The 15,821-nt window shown below is 46.0% G+C and overlaps 1 protein-coding gene across 1 annotated transcript; it reads right to left on the reverse strand.

Moving 5' to 3' along the window:
- Nucleotides 1–1,342: 1,342 nt before the first annotated feature.
- CRLF3 (cytokine receptor like factor 3) lies at nt 1,343–15,603 on the reverse strand. Its single transcript, XM_021537768.2, has 8 exons — nt 15,427–15,603; nt 12,828–13,035; nt 10,910–10,997; nt 10,272–10,449; nt 8,980–9,202; nt 8,255–8,387; nt 5,240–5,352; nt 1,343–4,374 (listed from the first exon to the last, which is right to left on the reverse strand). The coding sequence occupies exons 1-8, from the start codon at nt 15,553–15,555 to the stop codon at nt 4,121–4,123; spliced, it is 1,326 nt and encodes a 441-aa protein (XP_021393443.2). The 5' UTR covers nt 15,556–15,603; the 3' UTR covers nt 1,343–4,120.
- Between the last annotated feature and the right edge of the window lie 218 nt (nt 15,604–15,821).

Consider the following 15,821-nt stretch of genomic DNA (forward strand, 5'->3'; position numbering starts at 1 on the left):
TACTGTGGAACAAGTCAGGAATTGGATTGCTTGGCTAGGTAGTGACTGGAATGGCAGACACTGGAAACCTTTTTCCATGTTAGGATTCAGATCCTGAAATGCAGGTTGTGCCAGCTGGGCTCTGCAAACTGGACCTCAGGCTGCTGTTGGGCATTGTCTTCTTGTCTCTTAACATTGTCTGGGTTCTCCCGACCTGGCCTTTCAGTGTGTGCCTGGCAGGTTGTAATGATGTTTGGTACTTGGCGATCACAACAGGTTTGTGAACCCCAACCTGGAACCTAATATGATTTGAATATTTAATTCAGTGCATTAAATACTATATTCAAAGTTGTAAATTAATTGTTAACAGTCAGTGTACATTGCTTGGAGTGTGTCTTGAATGTAACCCTTGAATTTTGAGGGGTGGGGTAAAGATTCCCTACCTGGAATGAAGCAGTTGCCCATTATTTGAACTGTTCAGATTATTTATCTAATCAACAAAACAAAACTCCTAAACCATTCAATCCCCCAAACCAGAAATCTGGTTTTGCCTCTGAGAATACAGGAGGCTTTCTGTGAGGGCAATTTTAACAGTGTTGTTCCAAGTTAAGTATTTCTTAATTCACAGAAGTCTGGTGCCATCATAAGCGAGTGGAGGCATTCATCCAAGAAAACAAAGGCTTTGGAGTAGGTAAGTCTTTCCCTGACTCTGACCTGTAGTTTTTATAGGCTGTTCAATTTGAGAGTGAAACTGCAGCTCTGGAGGAGAAACACTTGGCATCTTGTCATGAAGAAAGCTCATGTGAATGGAGTATTTATGAGAGAAAGCTGCCAAGTCAGCAGCTTCACTTACTGGTTTCACAAGCTGTTTTTCCTTTAAAAGAGACCAAAGAACTGGAACAGGCTCCAGGTAAAGCAGAATTAAGGGAATGAAGTAAAGCTGTGTGTTAGTCCAACAGGGACTTTATTTGAAGGTGATTAAATACCTCTGCTGCTGGCCAAAATCTACAGATGTGTAAGAGCTGCACCACGAAACGCACCAGTAAAAGATGGGAACAGTAAAATGGAGACGAGACAAATCAGCTGGGATGGAATATTGAAGGAAGTAGTTCATAGATGCTGTAACAAATTTTATTAAAAGAAGGGGAAAATATTTAAGAAATGTCAGTTAAAATTTGGACATAAAGGTAAGTAAGTGCACAGGTAGGAAACCTGGAAATAAATTGTTTGGGACTTCTGAGGGACAGATTAAATAAATGGGGACGAGTTCTTAAAGATGGCTGCAAAACATTTTCTTACCTTGTTAGAATGCTGTGATGCTCAGCTTTATGCCTCAATAAATAATTTTCTAGATCATACAGAGTTGAGGGATAAAACTTTTATTTAAAAAATTTCAAATTTCTCTTGACACATAAGTCTTAGTTGAGGTAAGTTACGTACTAGCTTAGGAAAACAACTTTCAGGATTGGGTTTCATAAGCCATTAACACTCTGTTGCTTGCAGGGCTCCAAGAGCTAGAGGTGCAAATTGTAAAGGAAGTGTCAAGTTTTCCATCCAGCTGACCTCTGCTGCAGAACAGAGTTTACACCTTTTAGTTCAAGCCTCTTCCGCTTCTTTGCATCCTTTGTTCCTTTAGTGCTCGGCTCTCTTGCCCTGAGACTCTTCACTCCCCCTCTGTTCACAAGGTGCAGCTCCAAGAGGTGGCTGAAAGTACCTCATTTGCAATTTGGACAGCGAGGCTTGTGCCAAGTTCAAATAAAAAAAACAAAACCACCACAAATAACAACAAAAGAAGCATTGGCAAACTGCCCTCGTTCAACACACAGCTAAAGCCTGAAGGCAGAAAAACTTCTCTTGCCCTCCCCAGCTCTCCAGGGCAGCAGTAGGGGCCTCTCATGGCCCTTCACAGTCATCTTCAGCTGCTTTTATGTATATTCTGAACAACCTGACACGGCATTGCCACCTCTGGAAGTACCTGAATTCAAGGTTTAAGCTTTATTTTCTAATATGTAAGTAAATATCCTGCAGAATCTACAGTCTGACCAGCCCCTCCAAAAGCAGATGAAAAGGTACCTGACCTGTTGGTACCTCAGAAGTGTGGATATTCACAATTTTAGTTTCTATATGGTAGAAGTACTAAGTTACAACTAGTACCTGATACCTGAAGTGTGTAAGTAGAACTGCCAGCACTACTACATGGAGCAAGATTTAAGTCAGCTGCTGTCTGGAGTGCCTGCCTGACCCTCTGAGCAAGACTGACACTTTCATCTACAGAAACTTTTTGTAGAAGTACTGAAAACACTCTTCACAGGAGAATTGAAGTAACATTGAAAGCACAGGATATGCCAGTATTCTTTTTACCCCTAACACTGAACTAGTGAAGCTTGAAAGCTAAGAGTACTGCAGGCCTTTTGTTGCTAACAGTGGATGATCTGACCTGCAGCAGCTCAGTCTTCCTCACTTTATGTCTTCCAGCCAATTCCAACCTAACTCTGCCTTGTGCAGGTTCTTTGCACTCATCTAAATCCACATACATTTTTTTCTCCTGTAAGTATAAATACCAACAGCCATTATCCTTGTCTGAAATTCTTGTACCCCTGCTACAGCTGCTTGGGGAAAAATTCAGGCAGGATGGCTGATGTTTTTGAACTGACAGTGTGAGTATGGGCAATGTTAATTAATTGTAAACTAAGCTTTTATGCTTTAAGCTTATCATGGTAGCATAGAGGGCTAATCTAGCACATTGCCACTGAAAGAAAGGCAGTATGATTGTCTAGGCTTTATAAAAATAGTACTACTCTAACATGATAAAATAGATTTAATTTTAATTGAATTTGAGGTAAGAAGCCTGTCAGTGAGTGTTACTTTTAAATGCTCCTTAAATCCAGTAGCATTGCAATCTTTTGACCAGGAATAGGCTCTCTTTGAGACTGAGCCTATCCATCTTAGTTGCTCCTTAGAGGAAAAATGTGTAACTTTACATAACTTCTGAATTCCAAGTAATTTAATTCACACTCTTATTTATTCCATCCTACTTTATGGAGGAGACAGCTTAATTACCACCATCTCTTCAATTCTGACTGTCCCAGGTGAAATCTGTGCAGGCAGGACCTGCCTGAAGCCCACCCACAGCCCATCTCCCTCACTCCAGCTGGAGCTCCAGAGCAGCTGCAGTCTGCCTGCAGTGCTCGGGCCATACACCTGCACTGACTGCCCAGCGTCCCCAGGCAGAATTTGGGACTGCCAGGAATCTGCACATCACAACAGCACTTGTGTTGTCAGACAGTAAGAGAAGGTTGTCTCCGACTGTTAGGAGGGCTCTGAGGAATCACAGCTGCCAGTCCACAGGGTGAGCTCAGGTACCAAATCACTGAGACTTGCTCTGACAGAGGCTATGTGTGAATTGTAACCAGGGAAGACATTCAGAGAGGCTCAGCATCACATCCTGCTCTGGCTGTTGGTCTGCTGGAGGCAGCCGTGCAAAATCAACATAAGCATCACCATGCAGCTACTACAGAAAACATATTCCAAGTGACAAACAGAAAACAGCTCAAGAAGTATGGAAATAAGGCACTTAAGTGAGACAGTAACAGGCTGGCTCAGACCTCCCTGCTGCAGGGATGAACAGTACCACGCGCGGGGGGAAGCGGCTGCCGCGGCGGGGCCGCTGCCCACGCAGACTCCTAAGGCAGCATCGTGCACGAGGATGCATAGCAGGACCTCACTGCTCTAAACACTGTGCTCTGAGTGGTATAAATACAACTTTGGTCCATTACCACCCCTAAAACACTTATTTCACAGAGCAGCAGCTTTAAGCAAAGTTAATTCTACACAATGTGCGTACCCTGAGACGAGTACAATGAAATACTGACAAAAATCAAGTCTAGAGGAAAAAAGGGAAAGTTCTGATGGACTGCTTAAATTAATTTGCCTACACAAATGCTTGTTTCTAGCTTTTTCCAGAGTAACAAATCCAATTTTTCACAATTATTGTTTAAATGAATCCAGTACGAAGTACAATATAGTGGAGTTCAAGTACTATAAAGACAGGGTTTTTTTACCAGATTGTTGTCCAACAGCTGGAAATTCAGCTTTTAACATTACACCTTACAGCAAGAACAAAAAATCCCTTTACTCACTGCTAAAAGACCAAAACCTTCCAGCCTGGGTATGAAAATGAACATCCAAAATACAAAGAGCCACAGCACTGATCAAGTACCCAGTCAAAGACCACTTCTCTGTTGTTAGAGCTGATGGTTACTCGAAGCTTGAAGTTTCCTCCCTCGTTGCTGCAGGGTCCCAACTGCACAACTTCCATGTCAAATGTCACAGTCGAGCCAGAAGTAACAGCAGGCAACTGGTTTGTCATCTCTTTTCCATTTACAAATACTGCCCCTGAAACAGTCAGCAGATGTAACAATATTTCTCATTTTCTGTACATACTAACGGGCAAGACCACATATCTCTATTTTTTTGCAGGCAAATAGAGAAGTAACCCTGCTACACTTGTCACATGGAACAGGTTGCAGTAACTGCGGGCAGGAAGAGGAGATCTGTGATCTCACCAAGGATTTTTAACTGCATGAGCAGCACATACGTGAAAGTTGCTCATATGTAATGCAGGGATCTAAAGAGCCAGGGGCTGTGGGTTTTGGGAAGGAAAATTCCTGCCTGTATCAGGAACAGTGTGGCCAGCAGGAGCAGGGAGGTCATCCTTCCCATATACTCGGCACTGGTGAGGCCACACCTTGAGTGCTGTCTCCAGTTCTGGCCCCTCAGTTTGGGAAGGACTTTGAGACCCTTGAGCCCATCAGAGGAGGCAACAGGGCTGGAGAGGGGCTGGGAACACAAACCCTGTGAGGAACGACTGAGGGAGCTGGGGGTGCTCAGCCTGGAGAAAAGGAGACTCAGGGGTGACCTCATCACTCTGTACAACTCCCTGAAAGGTGGATGTGCTCAGGTGGGGTTGGACTCTTTCACCAGGCAGCACTGACAGAACCAGAGGATACAGCCTTAAGCTGCATCAAGGGAAATTTAGGTTGGATATTAGGAAAAAGTTTTTTACAGAAAGGGTGATAAGGTTTTGCAATGGCTGCCCAGGGAGGTGGTGGAGTCACCATCCCTGGATGTGTTTAAAGCAAAAATAAATGTGGCATTGGGTGCCAGGGTTTAGTTGAGGTGTTGGGGCTGGGTTGGACTCGATGATCTTTAAGGTCTCTTCCAACCTGGTGATTGTGTGAGCTCTGTGGCTCAGACTCACCGTTGGTGCTGATGCACACGGCCTGGTCCCGCTGCAGGGAGTCGTCGCCGTTCCGCTGCTCCGCGCACACGCCCAGGCTGTCCCGGCGGTCTGGCTGTCCCACGGTCTCAATCCTAACAAACAAAACGTTAAGTCAAAACCTGAAGCTTTAAATCAAAACATACCATGAAATCCAGACAGTCACTCCAGATCCCTGTACTGTGCTCCAGGGCTCTCAACAAATTCATCCAAACTTTTGGGGAGATCCCTGGTGAATGACAAAATTCCTACCAGCTTTCCCAAGAGCTCCACAGAGTAATACTCTATTCATCTGTACAAAATGTGAAGCAAACCTTTGCTTCCTGCAAACTTCCAGTGCTATTTAATACAACTCTCCACTGTCACAGCTTAGAAGTGACCTTTCAAAATTATTTCCAGGTGTCTGAAGCATACAATATGCTCAGCTGGACCATCAGCTATACCACACTACTGGTCAGCATCAAGGATTATGGCAAGACAGCTGTAGCTTCAGCAGGGATTTAATAAATATGACTAAAAGTGATTTTTTGGACCCTGGCATAGCCTGCTGTAATAGAATGAGGATGGGGTGTTGCTTTGGGGGTGTATTTGGTTTGGGCTTTTGTAATAAGTCAGCCTGGTACAAACCAAGCAATGCCTAGAAGAGCATTTACATGTCTGGCCTCTGCTCAGCTGTATTTAGAGTTTTAGCCTGGGGAAAGAATCTCTGAAGAAAATGCAAAAAAAAATGTGCAAATGGCCAGGGACTCAGTTCCCTCTGGGCCCCAGCAGAGGAGTGAGGCTGCACAGCTCAGATACTGAAGGGCTGTTCTGGACTTGAATCCTTTCTCATGTACTGCAACCTCTCAAAGGTGCTAAATCCGACTTTACAGAGAGCCTGAGTGACTCAGGAAATTCAGATGGTCTTTTCTAGAAAGTAAAGCAGTTGTTATTTTCATTGCAGCTTGAGAGAAAGAACAGACTGATCTGTGGCTGTTGGCAAACAAAGGAAAACTTCAGCAAAACTTTCAAGACACAGCAATTAAAGGGGGCAGTGGACTGGCACACAATGGGTTAACTTTTTAGAGGCAAAGATAAAATTGGAACCATGATTTACTTTTGCACTCCATTAAGTTTTTCAGTCCCCTGGGAATGCCACTAAGAGAGCAATGGCCTTGCACTGTAAAGCAACTCTGAAGGAGATTTCAAATTCATTTTGGTGCACAACAAAACTGCTGCACAACAAAACCTTGTCTCTGCCACTGCAGCCCAGACACTGAACCTGGTGAACCCCCACCAGTTTCCATCAGCCTCAGAGCTCCATCCATGGGGCACCACAGGCACTGCCTCAGCCTCAGAGTTGTGCTGGGCTCCTGACAAAGTGTGAAAACCACAGGGCATCTGCTGGGTGAGCCCAAATCACTGTGTGCCTGGCCACAAGGACTGTGGCTCCCCACAGCAAACAGAGCTTTAGAGAGATGAAGAGGAGGTCACTGTGGAGACATGTTCCCTTCCCCAAGGGCAGCTCCCTGGAGGCTGCAAGGCAACAGGAGGAGACTTGACCTAAAGCAGTGATATTTTCCTACAGCTTGGCCAAATGCTTCACCTCAGCACAACGGCCAGAGTTTATCTTTAAAGTGTAGATACAAAGCACTGTGTTTATCACAACTTCACTGCTCAAGCTGTGCCTGTGCCTGAACACAGAGAACACAGAGCTGCTGGAGAATAATAACTCGTGTTCCAACAGCTGGAGGAAGTCAAGCACCAAGTACTGCATCTCCCAGCCCAAGAAAATCTCTCACACTTCCAAACAAGAAGCTACTCTTGGACCCTGGAAGAGGAACAAAACAAATTTCTGAGGTTGTCTTCCATCTCAAGATTTGTGTCACGATAGTTCCTGTGGACACGTGCTTGTTTAAGCTCTGCCATCCTGAAACAATCTCCTCTTGGAGAGAAGTCCATAACCAAAATGTGAAGCAAAACATTTTCATACACTACAAATAAAAAATTATAAAAACCACTGGACTGAGAGAGAACCAAGGGAAACCTCAAGGTTCTGCCTTTAATTTCTCAGGCATTGCTGAGCCAAGAGAAGTTAAATCTAGCAACAGATTTCAAATGAAAGCTTTAGATCTTTTTATCCATCTCAGACAGAGCAACTGAATACATCCTCACACTATAACCATTTAAAGTTAACATAATCCATGATCAGGAAGGGATAAATGAAACACCATGGAATAAGTCATGAAAGTATAAAGAGCCCTTTTCAATTGCCTGTGGGGGCTGCCTGCTGTACAGCAAGTAGATTTATTGAATCGGGGAACAGATTAAACAAAGCTTCAGAGTCTCCAAAGTCTGTAATCACAACAGACATATCCACAAGGACATTCCTCACACCCTGTTAAACAGCATCATCTCAGGGATAGGATGACAGGCAGGAAAGCTGCCAAGGTTTTTAATCATGTTCTGTGTCAAATGGAAAGCTTGAAATTCACAAAATCCCTTCTCCACTCTGGATCTTCTAATGCCAGTTTCAAGCAGTAGTCTGACCAGCACTAATTATCTCACATGTTAAAGGCATTGTTGCCAGACTGTCATCCCAATAGCACATCAGTGTTTTCATGCCCAAAGTCTTCAGAGCCAGTGAATAGTCAGGGAAGGAAAGCACCCATGACCCAGGGTTAAAAGGAACTAGAGGCAAAGCTCCACTGACTTCAGCCAGTAACAGCTGCTACAAAACATCAGGAAGTTCAACATTCCACTGATCTTCTCAGCATGAGCTGTATTTTACCATCCCTCAGGAGTTCACTCACTTTTATGTAAGTGGAGGTCCTACAAAAACATCAGGTGTTTTCCTACAAAGCCAGGAAGCAGAACTAAAGGAAGGTCAGATGTCACACAGAGGCACTACCCTGACTGGAGCTGAGCTGATTTACAACTGAAACACTCCTCAGGTTTACACACAACTCAGATGTGACAGCTCACAGGGGATGCACCAGCCACCCAAAAAGGACTTGCCTGAATGTTAATGTTTGCCCACAGAAATAAGTAGGAGCTTTGGAGTAGAGCACACCACACGACTGAGAATCATTCCGAAGTGCGATGTTTCTTCGGCTGCTCAAGCTGTAACCCTCCAGACCAGTTGTCCATTCTTCAAAGAAAACAAACAAAAAAGCAAAAATATTGTGAACCTCAACTTGGTCCTGTCTGTGCAAAATCAAGCCAGTCCCAATGTCTACTTAGTCCACCTCATGCAGCTTAAGCTATGTTAAGAACAGGGTCTGTTTTTGCCTTTTTCTTATGGAGAGATTTATTTTTCAAATAAATTGCAATTACAAGAAGTATTTCTAGCTCAGAGTTCACCAGGAGTTCACTCTTTGCTGTAATCCCTGCCAAGTCTTATTGTAAGAAAAGGAAAGCCTTCACTCACTGCGCTTAGAAATCGTAAGTGAAGAGAAAATTTAAGTTTTCCTCTCTCCACAATAAGAGCTTGTTATGAGCTGTAGGTCATGAAAAATCCTTATTGTTGTGGTGAGGGAGAAGAAAAAATAATGCTTTTCTTCTGGCTCATGTGCTTACCAAGGCTAAGGAAGCAGTGAGCCACCTGTGAAATGTTCACTGAGTGTCCCTCAGCCAGAGAAGCCAAGAATGCATTGCAGGACAGAGAGACAGCTCCTCCCACGCCACACAGACCCTCAGAGCAGGGCAGCTCCATCCCCTGGGGAGCCAGGGCTGAGCAGTACCGTGGGGCACCAGCGTGGTGCGGCCGATCTGGGGCACGCTCCAGGGGCTCCACTCCTGCCGCCCGTCCCCGCGCGCGCACACCCGGAACTGGTAATCCACGTGCGGGTCGATGTGCAGCACCATGAACTCCGACTCCGAGCCCACGTACACATCCTCAAAGGGGCTGGCAGCGCTCTTGCGGTACTGCAGCCGGTAGTCCTGGGGTATGAAATCCTCATCCACCTGCAGAAACATTCCCTGCGTCAGAAGGGACCCCTCTGCTTCTCCCTTCCCCTCTGGAGGGCACGTGCCAGCACAGCGCTGCAGGTGATCAGACTCACAAGGTATTTCGGAGCAGAAAACGTGCCTTGTAGAAAGTAGCATCAGTGTCTGAACCAACACCAGTGTCTGAACCAACAGATGTATCAGAATTATTTCATTACACTTAGAAAATGTCTACAGAAGAAGAAATATTTAACAGATGGCTGTTCATTCTAGCAGAGATATAAAAAGATCCTTCAGCCAAAAGCTGAAAACAACTTTGCAGAAGAAATTCTGAGCCAGTTTTTAACAGCAAGGGAAAATGAGTGTTGTCCTTCATAAACTGTTCCAGGGAATGATTTCCAGTTCTTTGATGTCTCTGAGTCAAAAGATACTTACACACACAGCCCCTCAAAAAAACCCCTCCATTATCCCCCAGGCACAACCAAATTCAGGTAACTCCTGTACATCAGAGAAAATCAGACCCCACCTGACAGCAGAGCCTGTGGTTTAATACCCTGAGTCCACATCCTTTACAACTGAAGGGTGGCCAACAATGACTGGCTGTTGCTAGAACAACAAAGGTTTGTTTGATGCTGCCAAGGAGCACAGAGCTGTCCAACACCAACTAAACCACATCAGACCACAGCAGTGGTTTACTCAAAAATAGTTTCTGTGTGTTGAAGAGAAAGGCTACTGGACTAGCTAATATAATAATGTTTTCTTTTTCTACCCACTGCATCTCCCTAGGAACACAAAGGTGTTTAGGGGTAAAAGCGTAACAGAGCAGGTCCAGCCTCCTCCTGGGTCTGCTAGAGCAAGTGTCACTGCAGGCAGACACAAACCCCAGCACCAGCCACACACCATCACTGCACTACCTTGTCTTTAAATGACACCATTACCATAAAAACCTCTTCTCGAGTTTTTAACTCCACACTGGAGTGAACTAGTCCTTGGAAGGCAGTATAGAATTCAGAAAGAAAGTGGATTGGTTGGGTTTTTTAGAAAAAACTCAAGTCTAAAGGAATTTCACACTGGATATTTTACCTACCTTACACCATCGGACTAAAATACCTCCAGGCTTTTCCACAAATTCCTCCAGCTGTACAGGTGGGCGGGATGCCACAGTTCCATGCCTGAATATTTGATTTTTCAGTATAGTAAGGAGGCAGTCATCCAGCTGGGCAGATAAACAAGGCACGTCAACCAAGGAAGGCACTTCTGGTAAGCTGAGAAAGGAAAGTTTGCTGTAATGAGAGAGGCCAGCTTCTACAAATTCATATTTCATCCATACACTTGAATCTGTGCAGATTTGCAAAGAGAGAACAGCTGCAGAAATTGGCACATGGACTCCAAACTTAAAAGACTCAGAAAACATTGAGTTTCAGCCCTAACCAGACTGTTTGTCAGCAAATACTCTGAAACACAGGCTGTTCCACAGGGAGTGGCTTCATCCTTCACAAATAAACAGCCTATATTTCCACAGCATATATGGAAGGTGAAAACCCCCTCCATTCTGTGAGTGCCAGCCCCAAAGAAAATCTGTGAAACAAACAGGACAGCAACACCTCAAATGAGTTTTTTGAGGCAATGGAGCAGAAAGCTTTTGTTTCCAAAGAGGAAAAATCCCCTACAAAGAAGGGCATATGTGTCACTGCCTCGGACCACCTCAGAACGCTGGTGTCTTACCTGTCTAGCTGAATATGTAAAGCTTTTTTTGTAAAGTTGCAAAGTTTCTCATTCTGTTGTCCCACATCTCCATTGACTGCACTCTCTCCTACAACCAAACAGCAAAAATATTACTAATGAGACAACATCCACAGAAGGCATTCTTTACTTCAAAGAATAGCCAGTTCTGACATGAACAACCAATTAAATGTAAAGCACTCTCAGCACTTTTGATAGCCTTAGCTAGAAAATACAATTACAGGCAACAATATAAAACCTATCTAGCAACTTCTGAAGCTCTCAAAGCTACCTGTAGACACACCCATAACAGATGTAATGATTTGCCTCAGGTCTCAGACAGGAGCAGAACTGGGTTCAGATGACAAAAAATCAGGATTATTAATCCCCTTCTCCACCAGCTTAAATGAAGAAAAAATCAAAGCACATTTACTGATAAGAAAATAAAAAAGCAGGCAGTTAAAAGCAAGAGATAATGTCAATCATTGTTCTGTTTGCTAGAATCAAAATGGTACTACTGTCATGATGAAGGAAATAATCTAATCCATGCATTAAAGTGTGGAGATAAATACAAGTATTTTCCTAAGCTTTCCATATTAAGTAGAATCCCACACTTGATCTTACAGAGACATATGCTCCAGTCTCCTGTTTGCTGACTTTAGGGTAATTTACAACTTCAGCAAGCTCAGTCCTTTTCCAAGTGGAGGATTACACACATTACACATCTCTGAAGGAAAGCACACACGTCATAATTGGCAGCAGATTTAATAACCACGGAGGCTTAACTCCTCTCTGCCTCAGCTGCAGCCTGTGCTCATCCTGCCCACAGCCCTGGGTGATGCTCCTGCTCAGAGCACCCAGGGGAATGGGAACTGCAGCGAGTCAGCTTCCCACCAGAACCCACAGAATTTCACCCAAAAACTTCTGCCACCGTGCTGATTCAGTATCCTGAGAGTTAAAGTAAAAACAAGGTGAATACCAGTTGTCCCAGAGCTGTGGTGATAAAAAAATCCAACAAATTAATCCTTAAACAGGTCGCTGCTCCTGTGAAGAGGAGGCACTGAGCTCCCAAGCAGCACAAAGCTCAGGGCTGAGGAGGAACTGGGAGCTTTCCCAGCCCTGGGACACAGCTCAATGTGCTTTAGCTCCCAGAACTGAGCTCATACTGAAAGAAAGTTAAAGTTGAGACATGAGAACAATGCAAGGAAACTGCCAACACGCTCATGGCTCAGACATGCTCCCAGTAGGTTCCCCAGCCTGGGGAAAACAGGCAAGAGTGACATTCCTTTCTGCCAAGGTATTTAGCATCAGCAGGGTATAGTCTGGCCCTTACAGGAATATTCCACATGTCCATTTTTGTCTGCCTCATCTTCAGACTTTTTAGAGAAATTTTCCCCATACAGTGGCCATTTGATTCCTCATGTTCCCCACCAACAGCAAATATAATCACACTCATCAGGACAATGTGTTTATTTCAGCTGCTATTTCAGCAAGACAGACATAATCTACTTCACCAAAACAGACACTTTGCTATATATATAGCAAATATAAAATAAAATAGTGGTATATTTTATATTTTATTATTTATACATTTTATTTCACAGTAGCCCGACATACTTTTCTGTCTAGCCTGAAGAGGTAGAGAATGTCTCTGCAGTGAAATAATTCTCAAATAGGTACTTTCTGCCCTCTAGGAGAGGCTACACTGACATATGTACATTCTAGGATTGGAGCAAAACGTTGAAATACAGATTTGTAGGAGATAATAATGATCAGCTCTTCACTACATCTATCCAATTCTTAACACTTAGTTTGAGATAATGAGCCAAACACACTGATGATACTAATGGGAATATTCCAGACTTTTGACAGAGCCAGACTGGAAGGCAAAGCCAAGACTCAGCAGCAGGTCCTGCCTCACCTTCCCGGAGCAGATCGTCGGCCGTGCTGACTCCGTGCTCTATCAGCTTCTGGCACTCATCCAGGGGCTTGATGCTCTCCTGCTCTATGACATCCACCTCCTGCAGCAGGGACGTCAGTCGCTCGTCCAGCAGCCTCTTCAGGGTCCCTTTCAAATCACTAAAATGCTGCTCAAGCACATCTCTGGTCAATGTTGCACTATCTTTGATCTGAATACAGATAACAGAAAGAAGGATTCGGGATAAAGGCAAAGGCCGTGCACAGCTTTTATTTTTCTGAAGCATCTCATCTACACTTGCTGGAGAAAAGCTGCAAGTGGAGGCTGCTTTAAAAAATTACCACTGGCAGTTAACAAATTAGTAAAAATTTTTAGTATATGTACTGCAGGGAAGGAGGCAAAGAAACCAGCCTGGATGAGGGGAAGAGCATATTAACTAAGCAAAATACAACTTGGATTCTAGGTGTTTCAATCAAGGAATTTTCTTGTTGGAAAAATCCAAATGCTCTGTAGATCTCCCTGCTGCCCCTCAAAAAAAACCCCACTGCTGTAATCCTACATAAAAACCACTCTGCCATCCTCTGGTAATCCTCCTTGCAAACAAAAACCTATCAGACTTTTAGAAGACTATCTAGGAGCACTTTTCCAAGTGCTATCACTTCACTGTTTTTTTTTAAATCCTCATAAAACTGCTTTCTTTTCAATTTTGTTCAAAGCTACTCTTGGTGACTGGACAGGGTGAACAGCAAGTCTGTTTTGATTCCAGAAGAACCCGACCACAGAAAGTTCTACAAGTGCTCATTAAAATGTCTGCAAACTTGCTGAATCTGGATTTTAGGGAAGAAAACATACTTAAACATCCCTGAGCTAAAGATGCAAAAATCAGAAGTAAACATCTCCATGTGAACGACTTTTCTAAGTCACGCATACGAGGAAACGCTGCAACACGCTGACGGCCTTACACGTAATTTCTAGATCTTTAGAAGCACAGATAACCAACACAGGAAGTTCTCTGGTAAGGTAAAATAAATTTCCTCTTCAACAAATATTCATAAGCTCTGCAGCTGACACACAGCTCTGTTTCCCTTTTCTTGTAAGTTTGATGCTTGAGGGAAAAAAAAAGGAAGTATTTAGCTTTGTGAAGGGGTGGGCCAAAGGAAGACAGAACACTCACTTCTCCAAGCATTTTACCTCCATTACAGGCAGATACAAATTCAGCAGCTCAGCCACAGAATTAGATACTACTCATCATGCAAAAGAGGAAATGCAAGTCCCTGAACACACAGAGCTCTGCTTGCGGAAAATCACATCCATTGGTCCAAATGAAAAGGATGCAACGTGAGTGAGCCAGTCCTATCACGTCAGCCAAAAAGTCCTCAAATAATAAAGCTACCACTAAAGAAACCCCAGACTAGCACACTCAGCACTTTGGGAACACAGGGAACTCTTGGATGTGCACAAAACAGCAAGTGGTCCTGAAGATGGAAAGAGAGAAAACAGAAACATGCACACAGCAGGGGAATTGCCCCCAAGAGCAAAGGAAAGGTGAGCTAACTACACACTCACTGCACAAAGGCACATGGGCTGCCTCTCACTGCCCTTGGAACTGCCAAACAACACTTTGAGATGACAAGGTTTGGATGAAAGACAGCTATGAACAATTCATTTTCTTAAGCAGCCTGTGGTTTCAATGCTGCCTAATTAAATGTCCAGTGATCATCCACATGTTCTGGGAGCAGGACACTCACCCAGCAGATTCACAGCAGGTTTCTGCACTAACGGGACCTGCCTCAGAAAAACTAACAGGTCACCACGAAACACTCCCTAAGCTTGGCTTTGTTTGGCTTTTTATTTACTCCTCGCCGAGCTGAATCAAAGACAGCAATGCACCGCTTCGGTCTGCAAACCTCCAAATGCTGAGAGGCTGCCAGAGCAGAGGAGCCAGCCCTGCACTGCGGCTCTCCCTGCGCACACCCGCCGATCTGCCCCGGCATCTCCCGGCGGGTGGGTCACAGTCCCACCGGGAGCTCTGCCCTGCTCCAGGCAAACCAGCCAGCCTGGAATGCTGGCAGCCCTCCTCTCCTGCCTGACCCACGAGTACGTGACCCGGGCTCTGCGGTGCATGGGGACAGCATCCAAGCAGGGAGCAGCCCGCCCAGGCAGGAATCTGATGTACAGATGGGCACAACACACCCTACCGAATCAGCCTCGGCAGCCCAGCCACTTTGGAAAACGTACTCCTTTAATATGCCTGTTCTTGCCTGAGGAAGCTCGCTGTGGTCCCGGAAAACGAAGCTCAGCTCATTTAGAGACCCCGGCTCGCATGCCCTTCCTCCGGCACAGCGCACATCTGCCATCGCCCACGCGGCACCCCCGAGGCCGCCCGCCGGTGCCGGGGCTCTCGCCGCCCGCGCCCGGCGGGGCTCCCGCACCTGAGCCCCGTCCCGCTCTCCGGCGGGCGGAGCCACGGACAAACCCCGCGCCCCGCGACAGGAGCGGCCGGGCCGCCACCCCGCGGGGTCCCCGGTGCCGGGCACCGGGCAGGGCTCCGGCCGCTCCGCCCGTCGGCTCCGGAGAGCGCGGTCCCGTCCCGCTTCCCCACCTGCTCCCGCGCCTGGTGCAGCCCCCGCAGCCGCTGCTGCAGCTCCCGCCGGTAGCTGCGCGCCGCCTCGATGCTCTCCCGAGCCTCCTGCAAGAGCAGCCGCACCTCGGCCTCGGCGGCGGCCTCCATGGGCAGCCGCGGCGGCAGCGAGGCGGCGGCGGGGCGGGGCGGGCGGACCTCGGCCCCGGAAGGGCCGCGCGCCCGCGGGGCGGGGCGGGAAGCGCGGCGGGAGCGGGAGCGGGAGGCGGCCCCGGGGCGCGGACCGGCGGCCGCTGACGTCAGCGAAGCGTCAAGCGTGACGTCAGCGGCGGGTAGGGCACGCGATAGCCGCGTGACGTCACGGCGGCGGCGCGAAAACCCGGCTGACAGCGGTGAAGGCGGGAGAGCGGGCACAA

The sequence above is a fragment of the Lonchura striata genome, chromosome 19 (genome assembly GCF_046129695.1).
Source record: "Lonchura striata isolate bLonStr1 chromosome 19, bLonStr1.mat, whole genome shotgun sequence".
NCBI classification, from domain to species: domain Eukaryota; kingdom Metazoa; phylum Chordata; class Aves; order Passeriformes; family Estrildidae; genus Lonchura; species Lonchura striata.